At 33.6% G+C, this 22,265-nt stretch overlaps 1 protein-coding gene across 2 annotated transcripts in view; it reads right to left on the bottom strand.

Annotated features, from left to right (window-relative positions):
• KCNH7 (potassium voltage-gated channel subfamily H member 7) overlaps nucleotides 1–22,265 on the bottom strand; it is a gene marked incomplete at both ends in the record, with an annotated part of 466,478 nt that overhangs the window by 63,794 nt on the left and 380,419 nt on the right. For both annotated transcript variants that reach the window (XM_081261820.1, XM_081261819.1), the window contains one exon: nucleotides 10,551–10,976. In XM_081261820.1, coding sequence (XP_081117946.1) covers nucleotides 10,551–10,976 — 426 coding nt within the window. The remainder of the gene's footprint in view (nucleotides 1–10,550; nucleotides 10,977–22,265) is intronic.

The raw sequence follows: 22,265 nt of genomic DNA on the forward strand, positions 1-22,265 counted from the left end.
TGTGACAGTTTTGTATAGCACTGCTTATAGACAATGCTTAGGGTTGCAATAATTATTTTCTTCTTCTTTCTATTCAGATATTTATCTAAAGACTTAAGGTATCTTGCCCCATGTTACAGAATGGAGAGAATCAACTGTATCCAAATTTAAGACAGAGTAGACTAAGGTATTATCAGTCTCTTCTTGCTGAGTTAGGCACTATTAGATCTCATTTTTAGTACAATGTACTCTATTTATACTGCCTGCAAGTGAAAAGTGGGTCCAATGACTTCCTCATAATATTATGTTAACATCAGAATTGAAATGAAGAAATGATTTCAGAATGAATGGTTATATCCTGCAGCATACCTAATTACATGAAATATCCAGATATGGTATAGAAATCTATCTTTGTGGTTTTTAAATTTCTGGCAATATAACAGTTGAAACTATCTACAAACCCACTCACAACCATTTGAAAAGAGAAGCAATAAAGAATTTTATCTTAGATGTTATTTATTGAGCTTTTTACTGGTATTAGAATATTTTTCACTAATTTTTACTCTTGATAGAGACTTTGAAAGCATAAAAGCTCAACAAATGGTAAAGTGTTATTATTTTTATAAAATAAAAGCACATACTGAAATTATAAGATATAAAACAGGTAATTCATTTTCAAAGAAATGTACTTTGTTAGTAAGGGGGACAAAAGGAACCTTATCACTTCCAGTCCACACCTTCCAGTACCAGATCAACCTGAGAATTCATTTATTGTGATTGAATATTTCAGACTCTTTTTGCCAGATGTCACAGCAAAGAAAGTTTTCTTTAGACTTTTATTTTTAACAAATTTTGACATTATTTTTTTTTTGTTTTTAAAATGTCTCTTCTTTCAGAAGTTAAATAATTCATATTTTTTTTTGTTGGTAAATGAATATCATCCAATCTGAACTTGAAAACATATCTACATCTACTGTTTATTAAAAGCCCCAGGTACCTTCTTATACTGAGGTAGAATTTAGTTTTCTTTATTGAAGTATTTAACTTTCTTAAATATATATATACAATTATAGTTTTTAAATCCATTAGATCCTAGATTCATATTTAAAATATCTGTCAATATTTTTACTAGACATTCTACAATAAATCAGGCGATATTCTGTCTTAATACCAGTGGAATTCTTTTTGAAGGCCTGAAATTAGAAAATTTTTTATCAGTATTAAACATCTTGCTACTGAAGAATAAATTTGGTTACAATTAAATCAGAAAGTGTCATCAACAAGAGAAAATCTTATGTTCAAGAATTTTAAAAAATAATTTTACTTACAAATCTATCCACTATGCTGGTTGGATACGGGGTAAAAATGGGAGTTCATAACCCACTTGAATCAATCTGTGAAATATGGTATATTAAGAACTATGTAATGTTTTGAACAACCAACAATAAAATAAAAAAAAATAAAAAAAAAACCCAGCCCTATTCTCCAGGGCTTAAAAAAAACAAAATTTTACTTTATTTTTTGTAAGCATTTGCAAGAATCTTACATTTAAAATATTTATCACAGAGACTCTCTAAAACCTTTGCCTATAGGTAAGTGATATGATTATTATTTTATAAGTAAGGAACCAAAGTATATGTTCTTTGGTTTCATCCACAGGGCTGACAAAATAAATCATCAGTGAAACCTTCTGCTTAATTCATCATTCATCTTGTTTGTAAGAAAATATTAATGTGCAAATAGGGAAATGGTAACACAAGTAATAAATTTCATGATTCCACACTCACTTTTCTTTTATAGCTTTGCATTTATATACATTGTTCAACGAATTATTCAATAAAACTCAGTAATATTAAAGCTAGTTTGTAGTCCTTTGTCATCTTGTCTACAATCATTTCAGTATTTTCAATAACCCATTACTAACACAAAGAGAGATATTTTGAATGTGTATAAGACCTTGGGAATTACCTAGTGTGCCATTTCTTTATTCACAACAAACCTCATATTTACTTCCAAAAATTATGAATTTTATGGGGAATCCTGGGAATTGAACCAGAGGAAACTTACCCCCAATTATTTTTATATTTATTTTGAGACAGGGTCTTTCAGGCTGGCCTCCAACTTCTGACTCTCCTTCCTCAGCCTTTGGAGTCCCTGGAATTACAGGTGTGTGCACCACACCCAGGCAAACTATGGTTTTTAAAGAGGAGATACAACCCCACTGAAAATTTCTTCCTATATTTAACAATATTTATAACTGAGATACTTGGCTTTATATTGTTTGTATAATTAGCATTCTATTATATTGCAATTTGAATTTGCCTTCTCTTCCTTTACAATGACATGGAAAACTGGTCATCAAATGATTCTAAATCATAGTAGGCAAATGTTACATCAAATAAACAAGTATAGCCAGGCACGATGGTGCACTCCTGTAATCCAGCAGCTTGGGAGGCTGAGGCAGGAAGATCATGAGTTTAAAGCCAGCCTCAGCAAAAGTGAGGTGCTAAGCAACTCAGTGAGACCCTGTCTCTAAATAAAATACAACATAGGGCTGGGGATATGGCTCAATGGTCAAGTGCCCCTGAGTTCAATCCCTGGGACCCAATAAACAAATATGTATAAATGCTATATCTTTAAAATGGGAATTTGACTTTATCCAGATAAAATATGTACTTTATGCCATCTATAGCAATATGTGGTCAATTACACTAAAATATGACAAAATTGATCAGCTTAATGCAAAATTATTTATTCAATTGAGGATCCTGTATCTTTCCCTTGCTAAGTCACAGAGTTTGGGAGGTACCATCAAAGATGCAAAAAAAAAAAAAAAAAAAAAAAAAAAAAAAGCCAATGGAAACTTCTTTCACATACAAGTCAAGAACTACCTAAAGGAAGAGACAGTGCTACTTACTTAAAGTTTAACCTAAGTATGTGTGTTGTACTGGACATTAACTTCCAACAACTACTGTCATCTATTGTAAAGATCAAGTTCAGAAAAAAACAGCTGACAAGATGATCAGGATTTCTAAACAAATACCTGCTGAAATTTTCCTCATATTCATTCCAAAATTTATCTATCAGACTAATGATCCAAACATATTAATAGGAACAGAAATTCTTTTCAATTGATATTTTTTCCCTCAAAGAGCTTTGTAGATACTTAGGTTTCTAAGACCTTTTTTTTTTTTTGCATTCAGAATTAATGAATATAACAGTAAAGTCTGAAAGAAGAGAGGTCAACAAAGGAAGGAATTAATTACAAGAATCCTAATTTCAGGGAAGGCAGAAGCTAATGAAACATGTAACTAAGTACAGTTCTCTAGCTTCTGAGTGTTAATGTCTTAGAAACTAAGGTCTGTCACAAAAAGCTAAATGTGAAAAAATCTGAGGTAGTTAATCGAAGTTGACTTTCTGAAGATGGAGGCAATAACATTATTACTTCTCATTAATTATATTAAGGTAGTTTGCTAAGGTGGCATGATGTCTGATATTATAAAACTAGAAAATACAGAATCATTTCCCTTTCTGAATGGCATGAACATCAGACAATATTAGTGATATAGGCAAGCACAGTTATTGCCAATATTCATTTTCTTCAACATGTTTTTAGCATTATATATAGAAGATCCTTTACTTTAGAAAATTTGAATTTGCTTAAAGTGTTAAATGGTTATTATGAAAAATATAAGCAATCATGCTACATCTTCTTTAGTAACAAATGTATATGTCTCATTACAGTTTTAGCATTAGATATGTTTTATACACAAAATTATTTGGATAAAAATTCAGTTCTTCAATGTTGGTGTAAATAAAACAACAGTGTTACAGTAGTTTAACATTTGGTGGAATTGGAAGAAAGACATTAATGTTAATTGGCATTGACAAAGTTACTTTTTCAAAGTTAATCCACAATGTTATAATGCATCAAGGAAAACATTTGGATAATCCAGCTAACATTAAGCAATTAAGAAATCATCCCTATTATAATTTCCAATCCTTTATGTATTTTTGCATTAATTTCATAGAGATGTTCACCTCAGAACACACAGGAGAACTTTTTCGTCCCAGGGATTGCCACCAGATCTTATACATCCAAATGACAGAATAATTTCTGCCACCTAAAAAATAGGTAAGTTTCAAGATTTTCCTTCAGATCTACCAAATATGAATCTCCAGACTTTGAAAAGACCCACACAAAAGTTGGTGCCTGCTCCTGGTGTAGAAACAGTGACTCAAATCAACGTTTGCCAGGATTATATCTGATTTTTCATTTAATGAATCTCATTTTTCACTACTCACATGTATATCTTTGTGCTTGCTCCTGGGGTGCCTGACTTGCCTACAAACCATCTATCTTTACTTAGATGACTGAGTAATCGGCATCTCAAAACTAAGATGGCCAAAACAGAAATTTGTCTGCCACACACACCTTTTTCTCCTCAGATGTTTTGTCATTGTTGTTTTGTGATGCTGGGGCCTCCCATATGCTGAGCAGTTGCCTTACAACTAAGCTACATCCCTGGCCTCTCCCCAGGATTTTATCCATCTGGATGAATGAGTTACCATCTATAAAACTGGATTAAGCAACTCCTTTGTTTCCCCTCTCTTAAGTTTTCAACAAGAATAAATGAACAATAAAAACATCTTTGAACTACCCCAATTCTGCTTTTTCTCATATTCTCTCATACAATTTATCTACCAACAAATCTTGACAGCCTACTTTAAAAATGTATTCACATTTACTGACTTCTCTCCATCTCTGTTAGCACCATGCTGTGGTGTCCCTTCTACATTGCAGCAAGGGCTTCAATCTGGTTCTCCTGCTCTTCTCCTGGCTTTGCCATCTGCAGACAAAAGCCTGCACAATCTTTCCAAGTGTCAATCAATGTTATGTCTGTTCCAAAGTTCCAAAGACTCTCACTGCAGCCACAATAAACAAACCCCATGACCCCATGTGATTTTGTTCCTATCTAATCATCTTGAGATCTTACCACCTTACTGCAGTTCAGCCTGCCTGTGGCCTTCTTTCTATTCCTTTAACATCTCAAGCCTATTTCCCAATTGGGCCATTTTCACAAGTGTTTCTTTCTGTTTGAAATGTTTTAAATAATAGTTTCATGGGACTGGATCAAGTATCAAATGATACTTCCTCCATGGCTTTACCATTAGCCAACCACCCAAGACATTTCTTATCAGTCTTTTTTTTTTTTAATTTACTCTTTTTTGAAATCATCTTGCACAGTTATTTATTGGTTTATGTATTATTGGTCTTCTGCTCTCTGCCAGGCCCCACCTCCTCTTCTCCAGTCCTAGAATCTAAATTCTTAGATAACAGTCTTTGTGTTGTCTAAAGAGCCAAACCTAGGAAAGTGTCTATAATTTTGATGGGTGGTTAATAAATATTTGCTGAATGAGTAAATATTATGTTGTGAAACAGGAGTAGTACATAAAATAGGATAAGTCACTTAACAAGTCTGAGTTTCAATGGCTTCACTTGTAAAATGGGAATAATAGTGCTTTAATGCCATAGGCTAGAGACTGAATTAGATAATTTCTTGTGGTTACTTCTAGTTCTAAGATCTACATTGGTAGTGAGACTGTATTTTAATTTGGTAGTAATATGTATGATCAGAATTTGTCAGAATATTTTAAAATTCAGACTTTAAAATGTAAAAGACAGGAACACCTTAAACCCCATTCCGCCTCTAAGCTTATCTATAAAAGCACTACCTGTGACAGTTTATCCTCTTGAACAACAGGAAAGAGTGTCCCTCAGGCTCGAGTCCCCACATAAACTTCAAATTCCCTCCAGTCTCACATTCTCAGGCATCTTCAGTAGCTTTGCTGTCAATATTTAATACTCTCTCCACCATTGCTCTTTCTTTTTAGTGGATAAATATCTTAGGGGGAAAAAAACCCCAAGATTCAAAATACAATAAGCCTTTCCTTCACCGTGTGCAGCCTTCCAGTACTAGGATTCTCCTTTGATTTGTTACCAAGATTCTGGCAAGAAGGGGCTCTGTTATTGTTATTTCTTGAAGCCACTTCAGTTTGGCATTGTAGCCAATATTGCACCTAATTAATAATATCATTACTGCATACCCGACTCAGTGATTTACTTTCAGTCCCTCTTGTACCTTTTATCTTTACCATATTTGACACAATTCTCTTGATATTTTTCTTAATTTGCTAATATAATGAGGTAGGTGGAAATCCTGTAATGTCTGCAACAGTCTCCAACAATAACAGAAATTGTCCATGTGCTATGTAACTTTTCAGTGTCCTACCAGTCGTTTGTATATGCAAAAACCAAACTTAGTCATTCATCCTTGAAACTTGGTTTTAAATATAAGAAGAAATTTACCTTGGTGTATTTTAATATTCATTAAACTTTCCAGGAATTTAGCTACCATGTAAATTGAGAGATGACTAGCTCATTCTATTTGAATATTGACTAAGACTGGTTTACTGCCTCATAAAGTGATATCTTCAATGACATCAGGTTTTGTGGTAGTTGTGTACTACATCATATCATCAGTCTACATGTGTGCTTGTCACAGTTGCAGAGTTCTGGGCTGTATATGGGACAATATATACCTATCCATATGCATACATGTAACCATAGGCACAAATTTTCAATACTTACTGGATGAAAATATAAAGAAAAATACAATAATATTCAGTTGAAATTGATTTTTTGTTTAAATACAAGCTTACTCATTAAATCTATGTAAAAGCTCCTGAGAACTTCATTATATTATTTAATGTATACATGCCCAAGGCATTTACATACTCAAAAAGATATTATTTTGTTACAGATAATATTCCTTTTATTCTCTTTTATTAAGTGTAGGTCATTAACTATCATACCTGTAAACTAGGTATGTAACTATTATATGTGATTTTATTTAACAATAAAGGGTGCATTATAAAATGTTTGTTATTGAATGTACATGTTAGGTCTGATAGGGTTGGGAAATTTTATAGGTCCATGCTTCTAATGGGTTTCCCCTCTACCTAGAATGATCCTTCTACCCTCTCCTACTGAAAAACTCCTACAAGTTATCAGGAACTCCCTCTATGTGTGTCCCTTGTAAATGGTGTTATTAAAGTATTTATTAGATATTATCTTATGTGCCTACCTGCTGGTCTCCCCTTCTAGACTGCAAGCTTCCTGAACTTGGGTTCTCATCTTATTCTCTTCTGTAAAGCCAGGGTCTCCCTTATTGACTGGCACAAGGTTAAGTTTTTGGCAAATGTTTGTTAAATTAACCATTCTACTTGGGGAGGAGGATACCATAATCTTTTCTGGAAGTGGAAAAATGGATTAGGTCAACTTTTAAAATTTTTATACAGAATTCTAATTAGTAAAGGAGATAAAACCAAGTTTTATTTTATTTTTTTATTTAATAGTGGATGTTGCTCTGTATCTAACCAGTTCATTTTGCTGTCTACGCTTAAGGGCCTTTGGGACTTTCTGAGGCATCTTAATGAATTTGCAATTTGAAAATCAAGAGACTACATGATCTCTCATCAGAGCGATCACTAGCTTAATCACTAAAATTTATCATTCTCTCTTATGTCCAAAATCTCAAAGTTTTTATTTTTTTTTCTATTCTTGTGACAAAACTCCCCACATTAGTCTATTTGAATTTAAGATATCCTTTGTTCTGGAAGTAATTATTTTCTTTTTTGTCAGAAACAAAATTGGATGTTGAATATCTATAATGCACTTATTGTATAATGTACACTTTTGAAAAAAAATTATTCTGAAGTAGCACTATGAACTGGAAAGCCTGATTATAGCTATACAGCGTAGTTTATATGTTAAAGGATCATCTTCATTGCAATTTCTGTGAAAAATAAAAGGTAGCCCAAGTCCATCACTTGTCTTGTTACCCTTTTATGGCTGAAAGGTATCTTGATGTACCTGATGTCTGATTCCCACGTGTGCCCTCCAGTACCCTTCCATATTTGATGTATTTTATGTCTATCTACTTCACCCCATCATATCCTGTGTTCCTGTTCTTTACAACCCAGTTACTATACTCAAACCATTTACTTTTCCTCTCTCATTTCTCCAGAATTCCTTTAAGTTGCAGCTGGTTAATGTAATAACTGTTGTACATTAACACTGTTAATGTAATTTATCAACGTTAACACATGAATACACATTAACAGTATTTATTTGTTAAATAAATTGATGGAATTAAATTTATTTAAATTTGTGGGTTAATGTGATTCAATATAAGTTTTTAAAGGGAGATATTACTCCAAAGAGTGGAAGAGGAAGAAAAGGAACCAATGACAAAAAATTATTATGTAACTTCACCTGGTCTAGTCTTTTCATATAAATTCAACTTATTTTTTTAAAAAATCACAAGAACTCATTTTTAACTATTTTACAGAAAACAAATAAAGTCTTAAATAGACTAAATAACATCAAGTAAGTGGCACAGAAGAGAATCAAACCCAGGCCTATCTGACTCCAAAGCCATGATCTTTCCCATATCATACCACTTCTTAAACAGACTGAGTAGCAGCTATGAGAACATAGGGGTGCTCACGAAATTCCTCATGAACTGTGGACTGGCCTCAGTCTCTATGAGGCAAAACTCACCTTTTCCTTGACAGTTCACAAGAGATGTGGTCTAGGCTTCCTCTTTTCACAAGACTATTTCATCCTCTAACTGAGGTGAATCTCATAAATACTCTCTTGTTTCAGATTATTCAAAGGAAGTCCTGTCTGAAACAGTGATTGTCTGAATTACATGTTTTAATGCAATTTTATTATTTTCAAGTGAAATATTAACTGAAATTAAATCAAACTCATACTTAATTCTATAAATTAGGGCTGGGATTGTGGCTCAGCGGTAGAGGGCTCGCCTAGCATGAGTGGGACCTGGGTTTGATTCTCAGCACCACATAAAAATAAAGGCATTGTGTTGTGTCCATCAACACCTAAAAAATAAATATTTAAAAAATTCTATAAATTAGAATTAATGATGATAATAAGCATACCTAAATATTCTCTGATTTAATGATTATTGATTGAATACAATGAGTATATCACTTTCCCCTAAGAATTCCATTTGCTTATTCATTAATTTATTCAAATTTTAATTTGCTATTGGTGTATATATTTTAACATTGGAAAAAATGAAGTTTTATTTTATTGTTTATTGGTGTGGACTATTGTGATGTGATTACCTAGATCTCCCATTGAAAGAAACTCAGATAATTATGAAATATTTCCCTTCCTTTTCTTTTAGTTAAAACTGAAACGAATAGCTATTAAAACTTTATCTACTTTAGTGGCAGTTGATATTTTTTTTTAGGACTTTGCTGATTTGCACATGTATTACCTCATTATAGTCTTAAAAACAATGACTGAAGAGAAGAAGGTAACATTATTATTCTTTACTGATGAAGAAAGTCAGACTTGGGACTTTGTTTAATATTTGCAGAATCCAGCAAGAATATCATCTTCCACTACTCTGCTCTTAACTGACCCACAGTTTCACCAGCATGTTCTGCAGGAAAAAGAATGTTAAAATCTAAACCTATTGATTCTCCATGGCAGAAAGAGTCTCTTGTCCTGAGGCCTTCAAAGGCTACCATATGTAGACTTACTTAAAAACAACAACAACAACAAGAAATGATGTATTGTTTTTAGGCAGAAAAGATACTACCTTTTTAAAAATTCAACACATTGGATTGGGGATACAGATTTTGATGGAGTGCTTGCTTTGTATGCACAAGGCCTTGGGTTCAACTCCCACCACTACCAAAAAAAAAAAAAAAAAAAAAAAAAAAAAAGAAGAAGAAGAAAAAGAAAAAGAAAAAGAAAAAGAAAAAAAATTCAACACATTGAGTTCAGTTTTTCTTAATATACTGCTTTAGAACTACTTTCAGACCTTTTGTAATTTTTCCAGTATGCAATCCAGGGAATTTATAAAAAAAAATTGGGGGCAATTAAATGGAGGGGCCCTTTGGAGAACTTAATTTTTTGGATGAAAAAATCCTTTCAGAATCTGATTATAATTATGGACCCTCTATCCCCCAAAATCACTCAATATGCATACACAAATCATATTTCTTTAAATTTCCAATTTTATAAGATATTTGGAACATATGCAGTATTTCCAACATGGATGTTATTTAAGAGATAGGGGTTTTGCACAAGACATTTCAGAAGATTCTTTCTTCCACATAATCTGAAGAACCAAACTACAATAATAAGAAGGAAAGCAACACTCTTAATATTTGACAGTTTTACACCCACAAACTTAATATGTAGACATTTTACATCCTGGGAATGTGCTATGTGGTGTACGTCTCAGAGCCTAACTTATTGGTTAAAGAATGGAATGTATTTTGCATCTCTTAGCAAAAATAGAAGGAATTTAAATTATTTGCGATGGAAAAATAGTTCCATTTCATTTTATAACATTTCAAAGTGAAAATGAATTTCATCTGTGTAAAGCAACCATTTTTAAATGAAAGTAGATTCACTTTTATAATTGCAATCTTTCAGAAAATAAGATTTTTTAAGCCGCTCTTACCTCATCAGAACCTGATCCAAAAATCAGCAAGTCAAAAGGAATTGCTGCAACCATGTCAATCAGGAACCAGCCTTTGAAGTAGTGTATTGCTATTTTGGCGGGATCACTTACCACTTCTTCATTCTGATTTACATAAGTAGTTCTGAAGTTTATTAGAATATCTATGATAAACATAATATCCACAATCAAGTCTACCACATTCAGAGGGCTACAAGAATAACCACATTCTCGCCTTTTCTGTTCTTCTCTGTCATTGAGGAGGAAGGCTGCCGAGTAGGGGGTGAATATAGCAGTGTATATGACCAACAGCAGAATAAGCCAATCCCAGACTGCCTTGAAAGGGCTGTAGTGCAATATTGTAAACTTGTTGATTCGTGGTGTCTGCAGTTTATATTCTGGTAGGACATCTGCTCCCAAAGAAAGGACCTAAACACAGAAAAGAAAACCACACACTACATAAAAATATCATTATTTAATCTGAAACCTATAAAAATGAAGGAAATTATACAGCAAAATCTATTAGAAAGAATTCATGTAATTTTGAAGTACATATGAAAACAGGAAGTCCATTTAAATGAATTCATATAAACTGCAACTATGTTTTATATTCACTTCAAAAAAACCTCACTGGTATTTCTGGATAAATTCACTGCAAAGTAATAATATTATTCCTGAAATACTGAGGAAGGGTTATTGTTTCCTTTGAAACACAGTACTTCACAGAATTAAAATTACATGACTGTTTTTAAAAAACCCTAAAATCAGTTTTGATATAAGTAATAATTCAGTTTTCAAATCTAGGAACAGACTGACTATAATGAACATAAAAAATGTACTTGGATCCATGGTCTCAGGTTCGGTTTACCTATACTTGATTTATGTTAAACTTTGATAAATTAACTACAATTTATTGAAATCTTTACTTATGCAAATTTTCTCACTTGTAATTTGATTTTAGCATGGGGTAAGGGAGTACATAAAACAGATTAAAATAAACACAAAGCAGTCTTTTCCCTAAATGGTGAGAGGGTATTTTATGTCTGGGTTGAATATACTTTCATCCAACGTTTTCCATGAAATTTAGAGAATCATAAAAAGAAAATGCTGCTAGTAGATGTTCAGAATATTGATATGGAAATGTTGCAAGATTCTTAGCCACCAAGGGATACAAACATCTTAAGTTTTATTTTATTTAATAAGGCAAGAGGTAAACCAAAACAGTTTCCCCTTTTAGAGTTTCAGTTTATCTGAAAAAAAATGAGAGGTAAACTTGAGTTGTACCCTGCTAAGTAGACAAATCCATGATTTTGGGATTTTAGACTGAATTTCAAAAACCAAAGTCAAATAGAAAGGTTATCTAGCTACATAGTGGCAGATAGAGAGCCATTTTAAGGGGATTGTGAGTTTATAGTGTCACACTATCAATGCCCTACACATACCAATAGCTCCATTTGAAATGTTAATGTCCCCAAGTACATTTTCTTAAACTACATTCATCTAAACTGCTGAAGCATCATGGGCTTTGAGTCATGAATCTGAAGTAATCCCCTGTTGGTTAGACAGAGAGTTTTTTGTGTTTTTGGCAATTCTATCCATGTTGGTTTTATCTTGACCATAGTGATGAACTATCTTGGAAAGTAATCAATTTTGAATTACTTTTATTGTTATATCTCATACTTTTCCCATCCTATAACAAGTTACCATACCTATTTACAAAGGACCTGAGATGTTAGTCCCAAATGAGATAAAACACAACTTAAATATAACACAAGAATCCAGGTAAAATAGATAAAACTGCTTTTACATGTCAAATTGATTTAATACATTAAAAAAATGAATAAAAATTTGGACATGATCATTAATCAGCCCAGAGTAAATCTGAACCAACCAGTGTATGGAGGATATAGGACTGTATTTTAAGCTATTAGGAGATGACAGGAGCTAATTATTGGCAAAAGAAAAATATGGAAGATAAAATGATTTCATATTCATGAAATATTGAAAATCCTCAGAATCTAAGATATGCAAATGTGTAAGTATACAAGTTTCAGAATCCTAATAGGAAAAATGTTTGTATTGTCTATTAGTTCCTAAGTGCAGATTAATAGAACTCTGATCCTATTGTGATTAGTTTAGAAAATAGTGGCATGACATTTTGGTCTGGTGGCATTACCTCATGTAATGTCCCTTTCTCAATCACCAGGGGGCTACACAGGTTGTCTGGTTGTACAAGGTAAAATCCAAAACCTTATTTTGGCTTTCAAAGTCATCTAAAAATATGGATCTGTTTTATCTTTCCAGGTTCTCTTCCAATGGACCCACCTATGAATACAGAGTACTCTAGCAAAACAAGGTGGAACTTTTGAGCTGCTTAGATATTCCCCCTCCTTTCCCATTTCCCTTTCTTCCCTTTTCCCTTCCCCTTCCCTTCCTTTCCCTTTCTACCTTGTACTAGGGATTCAACTCAGGCATGCTCTACCACCGAGCAGGATCACTTACCACTTCTTCATTCTGATTCACATAAGTAGTTCTGAAGTTTATTAGAATATCTATGATAAACATAATATCCACAATCAAGTCTACCACATTCAGAGGGCTACAAGAATACCATATTCTCGCCTTTTCTGTTCTTCTCTGTTGTTGAGTAGGAAGGCTGCCGAGTAGGGGGTGAATATAGCAATGTATATGACCAACATCCCTAGTCCTTTTAAAATTTTTAAATTTCATTTTGAGACAGGGTCTAAGTTGCCCAGATTGGCTTTGAACTTGTGATACTCCTGCCTCAGCCCCCTGAGCCACTGGTATTACAGATGTGTGCCACCATAGCTGGCTTAAACTGCTTAGTTCTTAATAAATCCCTAAATTCACACTTTTCCCCATAAAAGGGTTATACAATCACTCAAAGAGACTCAAAGAAGTCATTTTTAAAGACAAATATTTATCTGAGCTTTCTCACTGCTTAAGTGACATGCTTCTGATGTCAACCTCTCACACAATACATGCTATGGCACAAGTATGAATTAGAATGCATGCAGTGTTATGGAAACTTTCCTGTAAGTAAAAACTGGCTAGAACTCTTCCTATCCCATCTAGATACACAAGCTTTTAATATTTAGATGACCACTTTAGTAAGAGCAAGAAACTAAAATAGGGGAAGATACTGTTCCTGACATCATGGAATTCATGGTCTATAGGGAAGGAGACGTGCAGGAAATGAGAGCCCTGATTCCATAACCAATGGCCACTTTGCTCAGTGTATGGAGCTGGTGGTGATGCTGAGGGGGCATGATCTTCCCAGAAGATTTTCATTAAAACATGGCAGTTGAACTGACACTGAGTTGGAAGTGATGAGGGATATATAGGACATACATAGCTGGGGGATGGGGAAGTTGGAAGAGGAAGAACATGAACAAGGTTAATGAAGCATACAATAATGTTGTATGTGTTGAGAAATTATAAATAGTCTTCTATTTTGCTGAAAGATAAAATATAAGAAGGGAAACAGTTGTGGAGGATAGCAGTGGAGAAGGCCAGGACAAGGCTGCTGAAGGTCCACTGTGACATAAAAGCAAGCAGAGGTTTTGATCTTTAGGTCAGTGTTTTTTTGTTGTTTTTTTTCCCCCAGGTATTGAACCCAGGGGCACTTAACCACTGAGTCCCAAGTCCCATCCCTAGCTGTTTTTATTGGGAGACAGGGTCTTGCTAATTTGCCAAGTTGTTGAGGCTGGTATTGAACTTGTGATCTTCTTGTCTTGGCCTCACAAGCTGTTGGGATTACAGCATTACCAGGTCTAAGATAATGTTTTTTTCACACAGAGTTCTTTTAAAGGAAAATATTTCAGAACCCTAATAATGATTTATTTTATATTTATTCATAATGGCAAATATGTTAAAAATAAGACTAGGTTAAAATTTCTTGTTTATACTTCTTGGTATGATTCTTCTAGGTTAAATTGTATACCCTCAAAACATATTTTGAAGTTCTAATCCCTGGTACCTGTGAATGTGACCTTATTTGGAAATACGGTCTTTACAGGTATAATCAAATAAAGACAAGGTCCTCATGGTTTGAGATGGACCCAACTCCAATAATTGATATCCTTAAATGAAAAGAGAATTTGGGACAAAGGGAGAATTCTGAATGCTAATGGGGCAGAGGCAGCTGCAAGCCAAGGGATGCCAAGGATTGACTGTAACCATAGAAAACTAAGAGAGGCAGGAAACAGATTTACCCTCAGAACTTTCAGAAGGAATTCACCTTGCCAATACCTTGGTTTTGAATTTCTAAACTCCAGAATTGTGAAAGAATAAGCTTCCATTGTTTTAAGATACCTAGTTTGTGGTATGTCATTACTGTAGCCCTTAATATAATGACAAAAAATGAAAACAAATATTTGATATTTTTCTAGGTCAAAAATCATTGAACTTGGGGCTATTTTATTTATTAAATATGAAAAAAATTGTATTCTAATCTAAAAGACTTTTTGCAAAAGTATGTTGTCTATTGCTGTGTCAGGGTAACCTAACCTAAATCTTAAGGCAAGCTGTTATTCTCCTAGGCTTTGAAGGTCCATGTAAATAGCATTCCTTGATAACTTTAAGAAGTTTTGTTTATTTCAACTTAACTTTATGGCATTATTCAATTTTACATTAAGTGATTATCTAGTTAACTTATATTTATTTATTTATTTTATTGTATTTTATTTTTTTGTTAACTTATATTTAGAACTAGGTTTAAAAGACAGTTTATTTGTTATATTCTAACATGTCTATTGATACAGAACTATAGCTATTTGGTATGTAGAATGGAATGTGTTTTGACAATGAATTGGTATTAATTGGTATGATACCAAATGTTATGTGGAGGTTCTTTTGATTTCTGCATGACTGTGCATGTATTATATGATCCATTGTCACCAGACTTTTACTAACAAATAACATTAAAAAAAACCATTTATTTATACTGCATGCTTTAGCACTATGAGGTCCCACTGTAAATCCAAATTTAGTCTTGGGCACTGATGTCAATTCAATGGCAATATTGTTACTAGGTGAAAATGTTAATGATTCAGAAGAGTATAGTTTTGCTTTACTGTTTCAACAAAATACAGGAAATTTTAAGATTGTCAAATACGACTTATGGCCCTTTCAGATATCCCTTTCCATGGATATCAGTTGGAGAACTGTTAAATGTTACTAGGCAGGGAAGAAAGGTAGCTGTGTTTGATTTTTATACAGATGAATCAGGAAATAAAATGGAGAAGAAACCAAAGGTGGTCAGGACCAAAGACATAGAGATCAATTTAGGATTTTGTCACTCCAAGAGATGTATACCAGGGAATAAGTAGCAGAGATGGAGAAGATGGAAAACATTTGTGAAATAAATTTTTCTCAGTATGTAAGGATGAGAAGTACAGAAACCTTTCTTCCTTTATGGTTCCAATAATAAGTCTTATTAGAGTCAACCATGGTAATATAAATCTCTGAAACCTCAACCAACTTTGACATAAAGGAAAGATCACTAGACTGTAAATTTGAAGACCTGACTTTGAATTCCAGGCAGAATTGTTAAACTCTCTCAACTTTAGTTTTTTCCATCAGTGTGATGGGGATAGTAATCTTTGCCTGTCACTTGTCTATAGAGAACTAGCATATCAAATCACATAATTTCTATAAAATTAGCTAATAAAATTAAAAATACATGCATGTAAAATATTTTCATTATTGTTTAGAGTTCATGAGGGTTACTTCCTATATCATAATCTAAACAAATAAACTAAAACCAAAATATTTATAAATCTATGGGAGGAAGTTAAACATTGACTCTATACTGAAAATACTAAAAATTATCTCAGTTATCTACTCTTTATAACAAACTGAACCAAATTTTAGTCACTCAAAAGAGTAGTAATATTATTATTATTGATTTTATGGATCAAAAATTGAGTTTGGGCATACTTGGACAATAATTTTGCTACACAGGATGTCATTTGGGGTTACTTAGTGAAATTTAGCTGGTTGCTGAGCTTATATGGAAAACTCAAGAAGGTTTCACTCACATGTCTAGAAACTTGGTGGGGATAATTGGCAGATTGGGCTCACCCAAGATTCAGGAGTGATTGGATTCTCCCCACCCCTCCTGTGGTCTCTTCAGCAGGATAACAATACATCTTATGTGGAGAGTTAGGAGTCCCAAAAGAAATAGAAACTTCAAGTTCTCTTAAAGTCCAGACTTGGAATTACATTGTTAAAGCAGCATTTCTTTCATAGTCTATTGGCCAAAGCAGAGGCAGGCCAGCCCAGATTTAAGGAAGTAAGAGAATATTCCCTACCTCTTGACAAGAGACTGACATGATTGTGGAAGGGAAGAAATCATTATACTGGTTTTGGAAACAAAATTATACTTAATTATAATTAAAATATACAAAATTATACTGGTTTTGGAAACAAACTATTGTAGGACTCGGTGACGATTATTTTTTTAGGTGGGGTGACACTGTAGTTATATATATTTTAAAAAATGGCCTTTACCTTTTAGGGGTATGGAGTGAAGTATTTGTGGATGAAATATTATAATATTGAAGGTTTTCTTTAACATAGTCTGGAGCATGGGGAGAGGAGTTCTGATTATATGTAATAATGTAGGCTGTATGTTGATTTATATTGGAAATAGGTGACTAGATACTATTCTATATGTTTAAAATGTTTCAAAATAAACACTTAAAAAACAAGTCTAGAATGTCATCCAGAAATGCATAAAATAAATGAGAATATATTTTCTTTCTAATTTTGTTTGCTTGCTCCCTGCCCCCAACCTTCCTTTCTATTTTTCTGTACAGAGGATGCACCCAGGGCTTTGCACATGCTATGCAAGCATTCTACCCACTGAGCTATATCCTCAGCCCTTTTTTACATTTTATTTCTTCTGAGTTAGAGTCTCCCTAAGTTTCCTATGCTGAATTTGAACTTGTGATACTCTTTTCTTAGTATCTCAGTGTAGAGGATAGAAATTCTTAGATTAAAAGAACAATTTTTATAAATATCATGGCGTACAAATATCAGAATTGCATTGGTTCCTTATTGGGTGTTTTTTTGTCCTTGTTTACAGAGAAGAATGCTTACTCATACTATGTGGCTCTCCATTCAGCTACATAGACTTTATATAACTCAGATTTTGTGGAACCTTGACTGTTTGCTGCTACATTTCCATGAAATTGGTGGCTGGGACAAATCATTTTAGGAAACTAGTTGGAAGTGTGTACTGCATCTGCTTTTTTCTCTAAGTATAAGATACTTAATGGCATGGCCTCATCAATTTTGATTAAAATACAGACACATCTTAGAGACTTATAATATGAGGTGTCTTATTGAAACAGATTTTTTTAGAGTTTCATATTACAATTTTAGACTATCATTCTGAATTAAATGAAGAAGTTTGTTTGCATTTTTCTCATAAAATTACCACTAGATTAAATGTTTACCCTGTTTAATGTCATTTTAATAGATATTTGCATTATATATTTCTTTTAAAATTCATTTCTAGAAAGATTGGTCACTTTAGGTATCAAAACATTTCATTTTTTTTGTTTAAAAAACTGTTATTTCATTAATCATAGTTTGTTTTCCCATAAAACTATGAGTTTAGAATTACAATATAATTATATCTATATTCCTTTACGTTGTTCTAATTGCTTTATTTTTATTTTAGTGGTCTAAATTCAAATACATTTTCACAATGTTAATATCACTTTGGAAATAAATATAAAATTAAAATAAATTTTAATAAATAAGTTAAGGTTAATTATGATAGTACTTTGGAACAACCATTTTTGGAAATAAAATATTAGATAGGTATATATTCATTTAATTAATGTGCCTAGAATTCTAAGAGACCAGTGACTACATAGGAAAAAGCTGTTACTCAGTGTATTACATTCCCTTAAGAAAGCCAACTTCTCCCACACATTTGAGAAATCACATATTTTAGAAAGTTAAAACACGATTAAATGAACTATTATAAAACTTTTTTTTTCAGGAGAGAAAAAAGGAAAAAAAAAACACAAAAAAACAGGGGGAAAATCCTCATTGTATGAAAAAAGTGAGACTCCACAATCTTCAGAAAGACATTTCTATTTTCTTTTTCCTGAAACCACCAATTAAATGTACAGTTTAATACAGACTAAAATATTTCTTTACCAAATACAGTTTTTTCCCCTAGCACATTGCTATTTGTTTAACCTCTAACAGTTATGTGTTATATAAAACCAAAATCTTTATATGAAACAGCACTATTTATTCAATGAAGATCTACTGTGAAAATTTTGTGAGAACACAGGATTAATAACTACTCTTCTCTTTTGAAAAGTGCAATAGGGAACGATTAAGCCTTCCAAAAGATTATACAGTACTTTTGGCAGCTGTTAAACGCCATGCTGAGGTGTTGGTAGAGACTGCTCATCTGGTATTTATCTTTTACTTGGGACTTGCACTTAACTAATAGGCTAGCTGTATTTTTATCTATTGGAAAGAGTACTCAGTAACAAAATGAATCGGATAGATTATACAGCATCAGGAAGGATTTAAACTCCCTTGGCTTTTCAGCACATTATTTAAGAAGTAGAGTCAAACCTGAGACATTATCATTGAAATAGGCATCCCCACTGATGACCAATCAGATATTCAAATTAAAAGATGAAAAAGAATCACATAATAAATCTAACTTGTCACAGAGATCTTTAAATTAAATAAAATATTAAAATTAGGAGAATCACTGCAACAGCCTTCTAGATTCAAATAACTTTCTGAGGTTTAGATTAAAATAAGTATTTGGCAATGTGCATGTGTATGTATGTGTGTACTGGATTGGGTATGGATGGTTGTATGATTTTGTAAAGCTCAGCATCATATAGAATCAAGTTTAGTTAAACCTTAGGTTTAGCATTTTGTTTTGTATGTGCTTTATATGGTAACAGGAAAAAAAAATCCACTTCCTAAGGTGTATGTGGCTCAGAATTTGAGAGAAATCAGTTAGAAAATATCTTAAAACACTTATTGCATTCATAAATCACTTCACAAGCATACACAGGTTCTTCTAGCATCATACATTCTTAACTCCCAAGCAAGCCCATGTCCATTTGGATAGTGCATCTTGGTTCTGAATCCACAGATCCTGGGCCACACTGACACCAGATTCTCTTTGGCCTGATGTTTGCTTCCATGGCTTCTCTCTCCTCTCTTCCTATGGAAACTGCAGTGCATCCTTCTCTCCATATCTTTCATCTTTGTTTAAAAATTTATTGATTTTAGAAGAAAGATGGAGAAAAGGAACACTTCGCACACCAGTTTATGAGTAAGACTGTGGCAGATTTTTTTTCAAATGTACAGATGACTGAGGAGCAAGCTGCAAGATGAGAGAGGAGAATAAAGATTTGGCTAGGACAACTCCAAGTACAGGCGCTGGTGCCAATAGGAGGAGGCATTTGGCAGGCTGTTGGAAGGTCTGAGATGGAGCTCTGGAGGAGGCCGAGCTAGAGATCCTGCAGAGGCAGTGGCTGAAGTTTTGGAAAATGGATTTGAGTGTAAAGAGAGAGGGAATACACTAGGAAATCAATGAAATATGGGATAGAGAAAAAGGCTTAGCTAGTATTTCACAGGCCCTGCACAGTATCTAGTATATACAGTTTTATGCATAATGATCACCCAAAATTGTCATTGAATGGATATGTTTGTAGCTTAAAGAGAAAGAGCCAAGAGACAGCAAGGCAGGGAAATCACGAAAGAAAGAATTAGGCTAAAAACAGCTCCTGTGCACTGAAATTTGTTGTTCTTTCTTCCGTGGAATAGAATTGTGGTTAGAATGCATCTGCATAGTTGAGAACTGCATTTTCTAGACCCATTTGCAACTAGAAATGCTCTTATGTCTAAGGAGCTGCTCTTCTTGGCCAAAGCTTCTAAGAAGCAGGAATGTCTTCCCTCCTCTCTCTTTTTCTTACAATGCGTGAAGTCAGAAGCATCTAAGGCTTCAAGTACCTGAGTCCTATAGGGTGGATCTAAGGCTTGCTAATTTACTTTGCTAAAGGCAGAGTGCCCTGCTTCCCTCAAATGGTCTTGTCTTGTTTCAGTTTTCTATATTAATGCATCCTGAGTTGAATTATCTATCTCATCCATTGATGCTGAGAATATCATGTAATGATGGGGGCAGAGATTGGAGTGATGTCTACAAGCCAAGAACACCAAGATTTCCAACAATATCAGAAGCTGACTGAAAGACATGCAACCTGTTTCCTCTAGAGCCTTCAGAGACAGGATCTGGCCCTGCTGACACATTGGCATTGGACTTTTACCCTCAGAATTAAGAGAATAGATATGTATGTATATGTGATGTCACCATGTTTGTGATAATTGGTTTTGGAAGCCCCCCGGGGCAATACAGTACAATTTCCTTTATTCTACTTTACGAATGTGAAATCTGAGATTAGCTAATTTAAACAAGGCTGTTTGGTCTGTAGGACCTGTGCTCTTTTACAACAGCACCCCTGTATTTAACTAATTTCTCTGAGATGATGAAGGCTATGTTTTTCTGCTACACATACTGTTTCCAGAAGAATAAACTATTTGATTTCAAAGGTGTCTGTGCACATGCTTTTAATAAAGTCTTAATCACCTGTGGCAAAATAGTGACTTAAGACAGTGATGTATGCCACTTCCCATCAAAAGACAATATGCAGCCTACTCTGAAAGATAGGTGATTAGATGGATGTCCATGTGAAGGTCATATGAAAGCCAAAACAGAAATGTTAGAGAGCCATGGATGAGCATAAAGAAAAGAAAATAAGGACAACTCAGACTGATTAGAAATTCATAATGTGTCCAACATTGTTGAATTCAGCTGGCTACAAAGTGAGACAGAGCTGCCCTCTTACCTATCCATGTTCTGTCAGGAAAAATTTTATATATCTATCAGTTATGGCAAAACGAGGACAGTGATCTCTGCCTCCTGTTCAGCTGTGAGCTAAGGTAATGCATATACAGAGTTTCACATACAGTCCCTGTTTACCATAAACACACAACATGTGATGACTGCTACTATAGTTTTAGACATATGAAACTAGAATAGCTCAAAGTTAAATTACACAAAACGATGTAAATTATAATTACTTATTGAACCTCAGTCTCTGATGTCACCCTTGGAGCAAATCAGTTATGCAAAGGTAGAGCAGAAGACAGATGGTTGTGTCTGTTGACTATTGAGTTTGCTAGTAAGGTAAAAATTTGTTTTTGAACATCTCAATTATTATATATTGGTCCATAGGACATGTGTCATTATAATTTAAGGAACTGAGCTTTTCATTATTAAAGTCTTTAATCACCTTGAAAGGACCCAGGAAAAACAAGTGACAGGATATGTCTTCCTAAAGCAAGTGTCCCAGACTGGCAAACATTTTGTTGGTCTGGATGGAATATCTATCATTAAGAATGTGACATCTGCTGGGTGGTTTGAGAAAGTGTTTTCAAGCATCTTTGGAAATTACACGAATTTCTCTTATTTTGCTGCAAGTAATTAAATGGTATTTCTTCAAAGTGAATTTAGTGTTTTGGAGGTTCTATCAGTTGTAAAGTTTCCCAAGATACCATAGAAATGATACCTATAGCAAAATAAACCAGAGCAAATGACCTCTGAGGAACTGAAATTCCATCATTTTTCTTAAATTACAC

Source organism: Spermophilus citellus (assembly GCF_964194105.1).
Source record: "Spermophilus citellus genome assembly, chromosome: 11".
Lineage (NCBI taxonomy): Eukaryota > Metazoa > Chordata > Mammalia > Rodentia > Sciuridae > Spermophilus > Spermophilus citellus.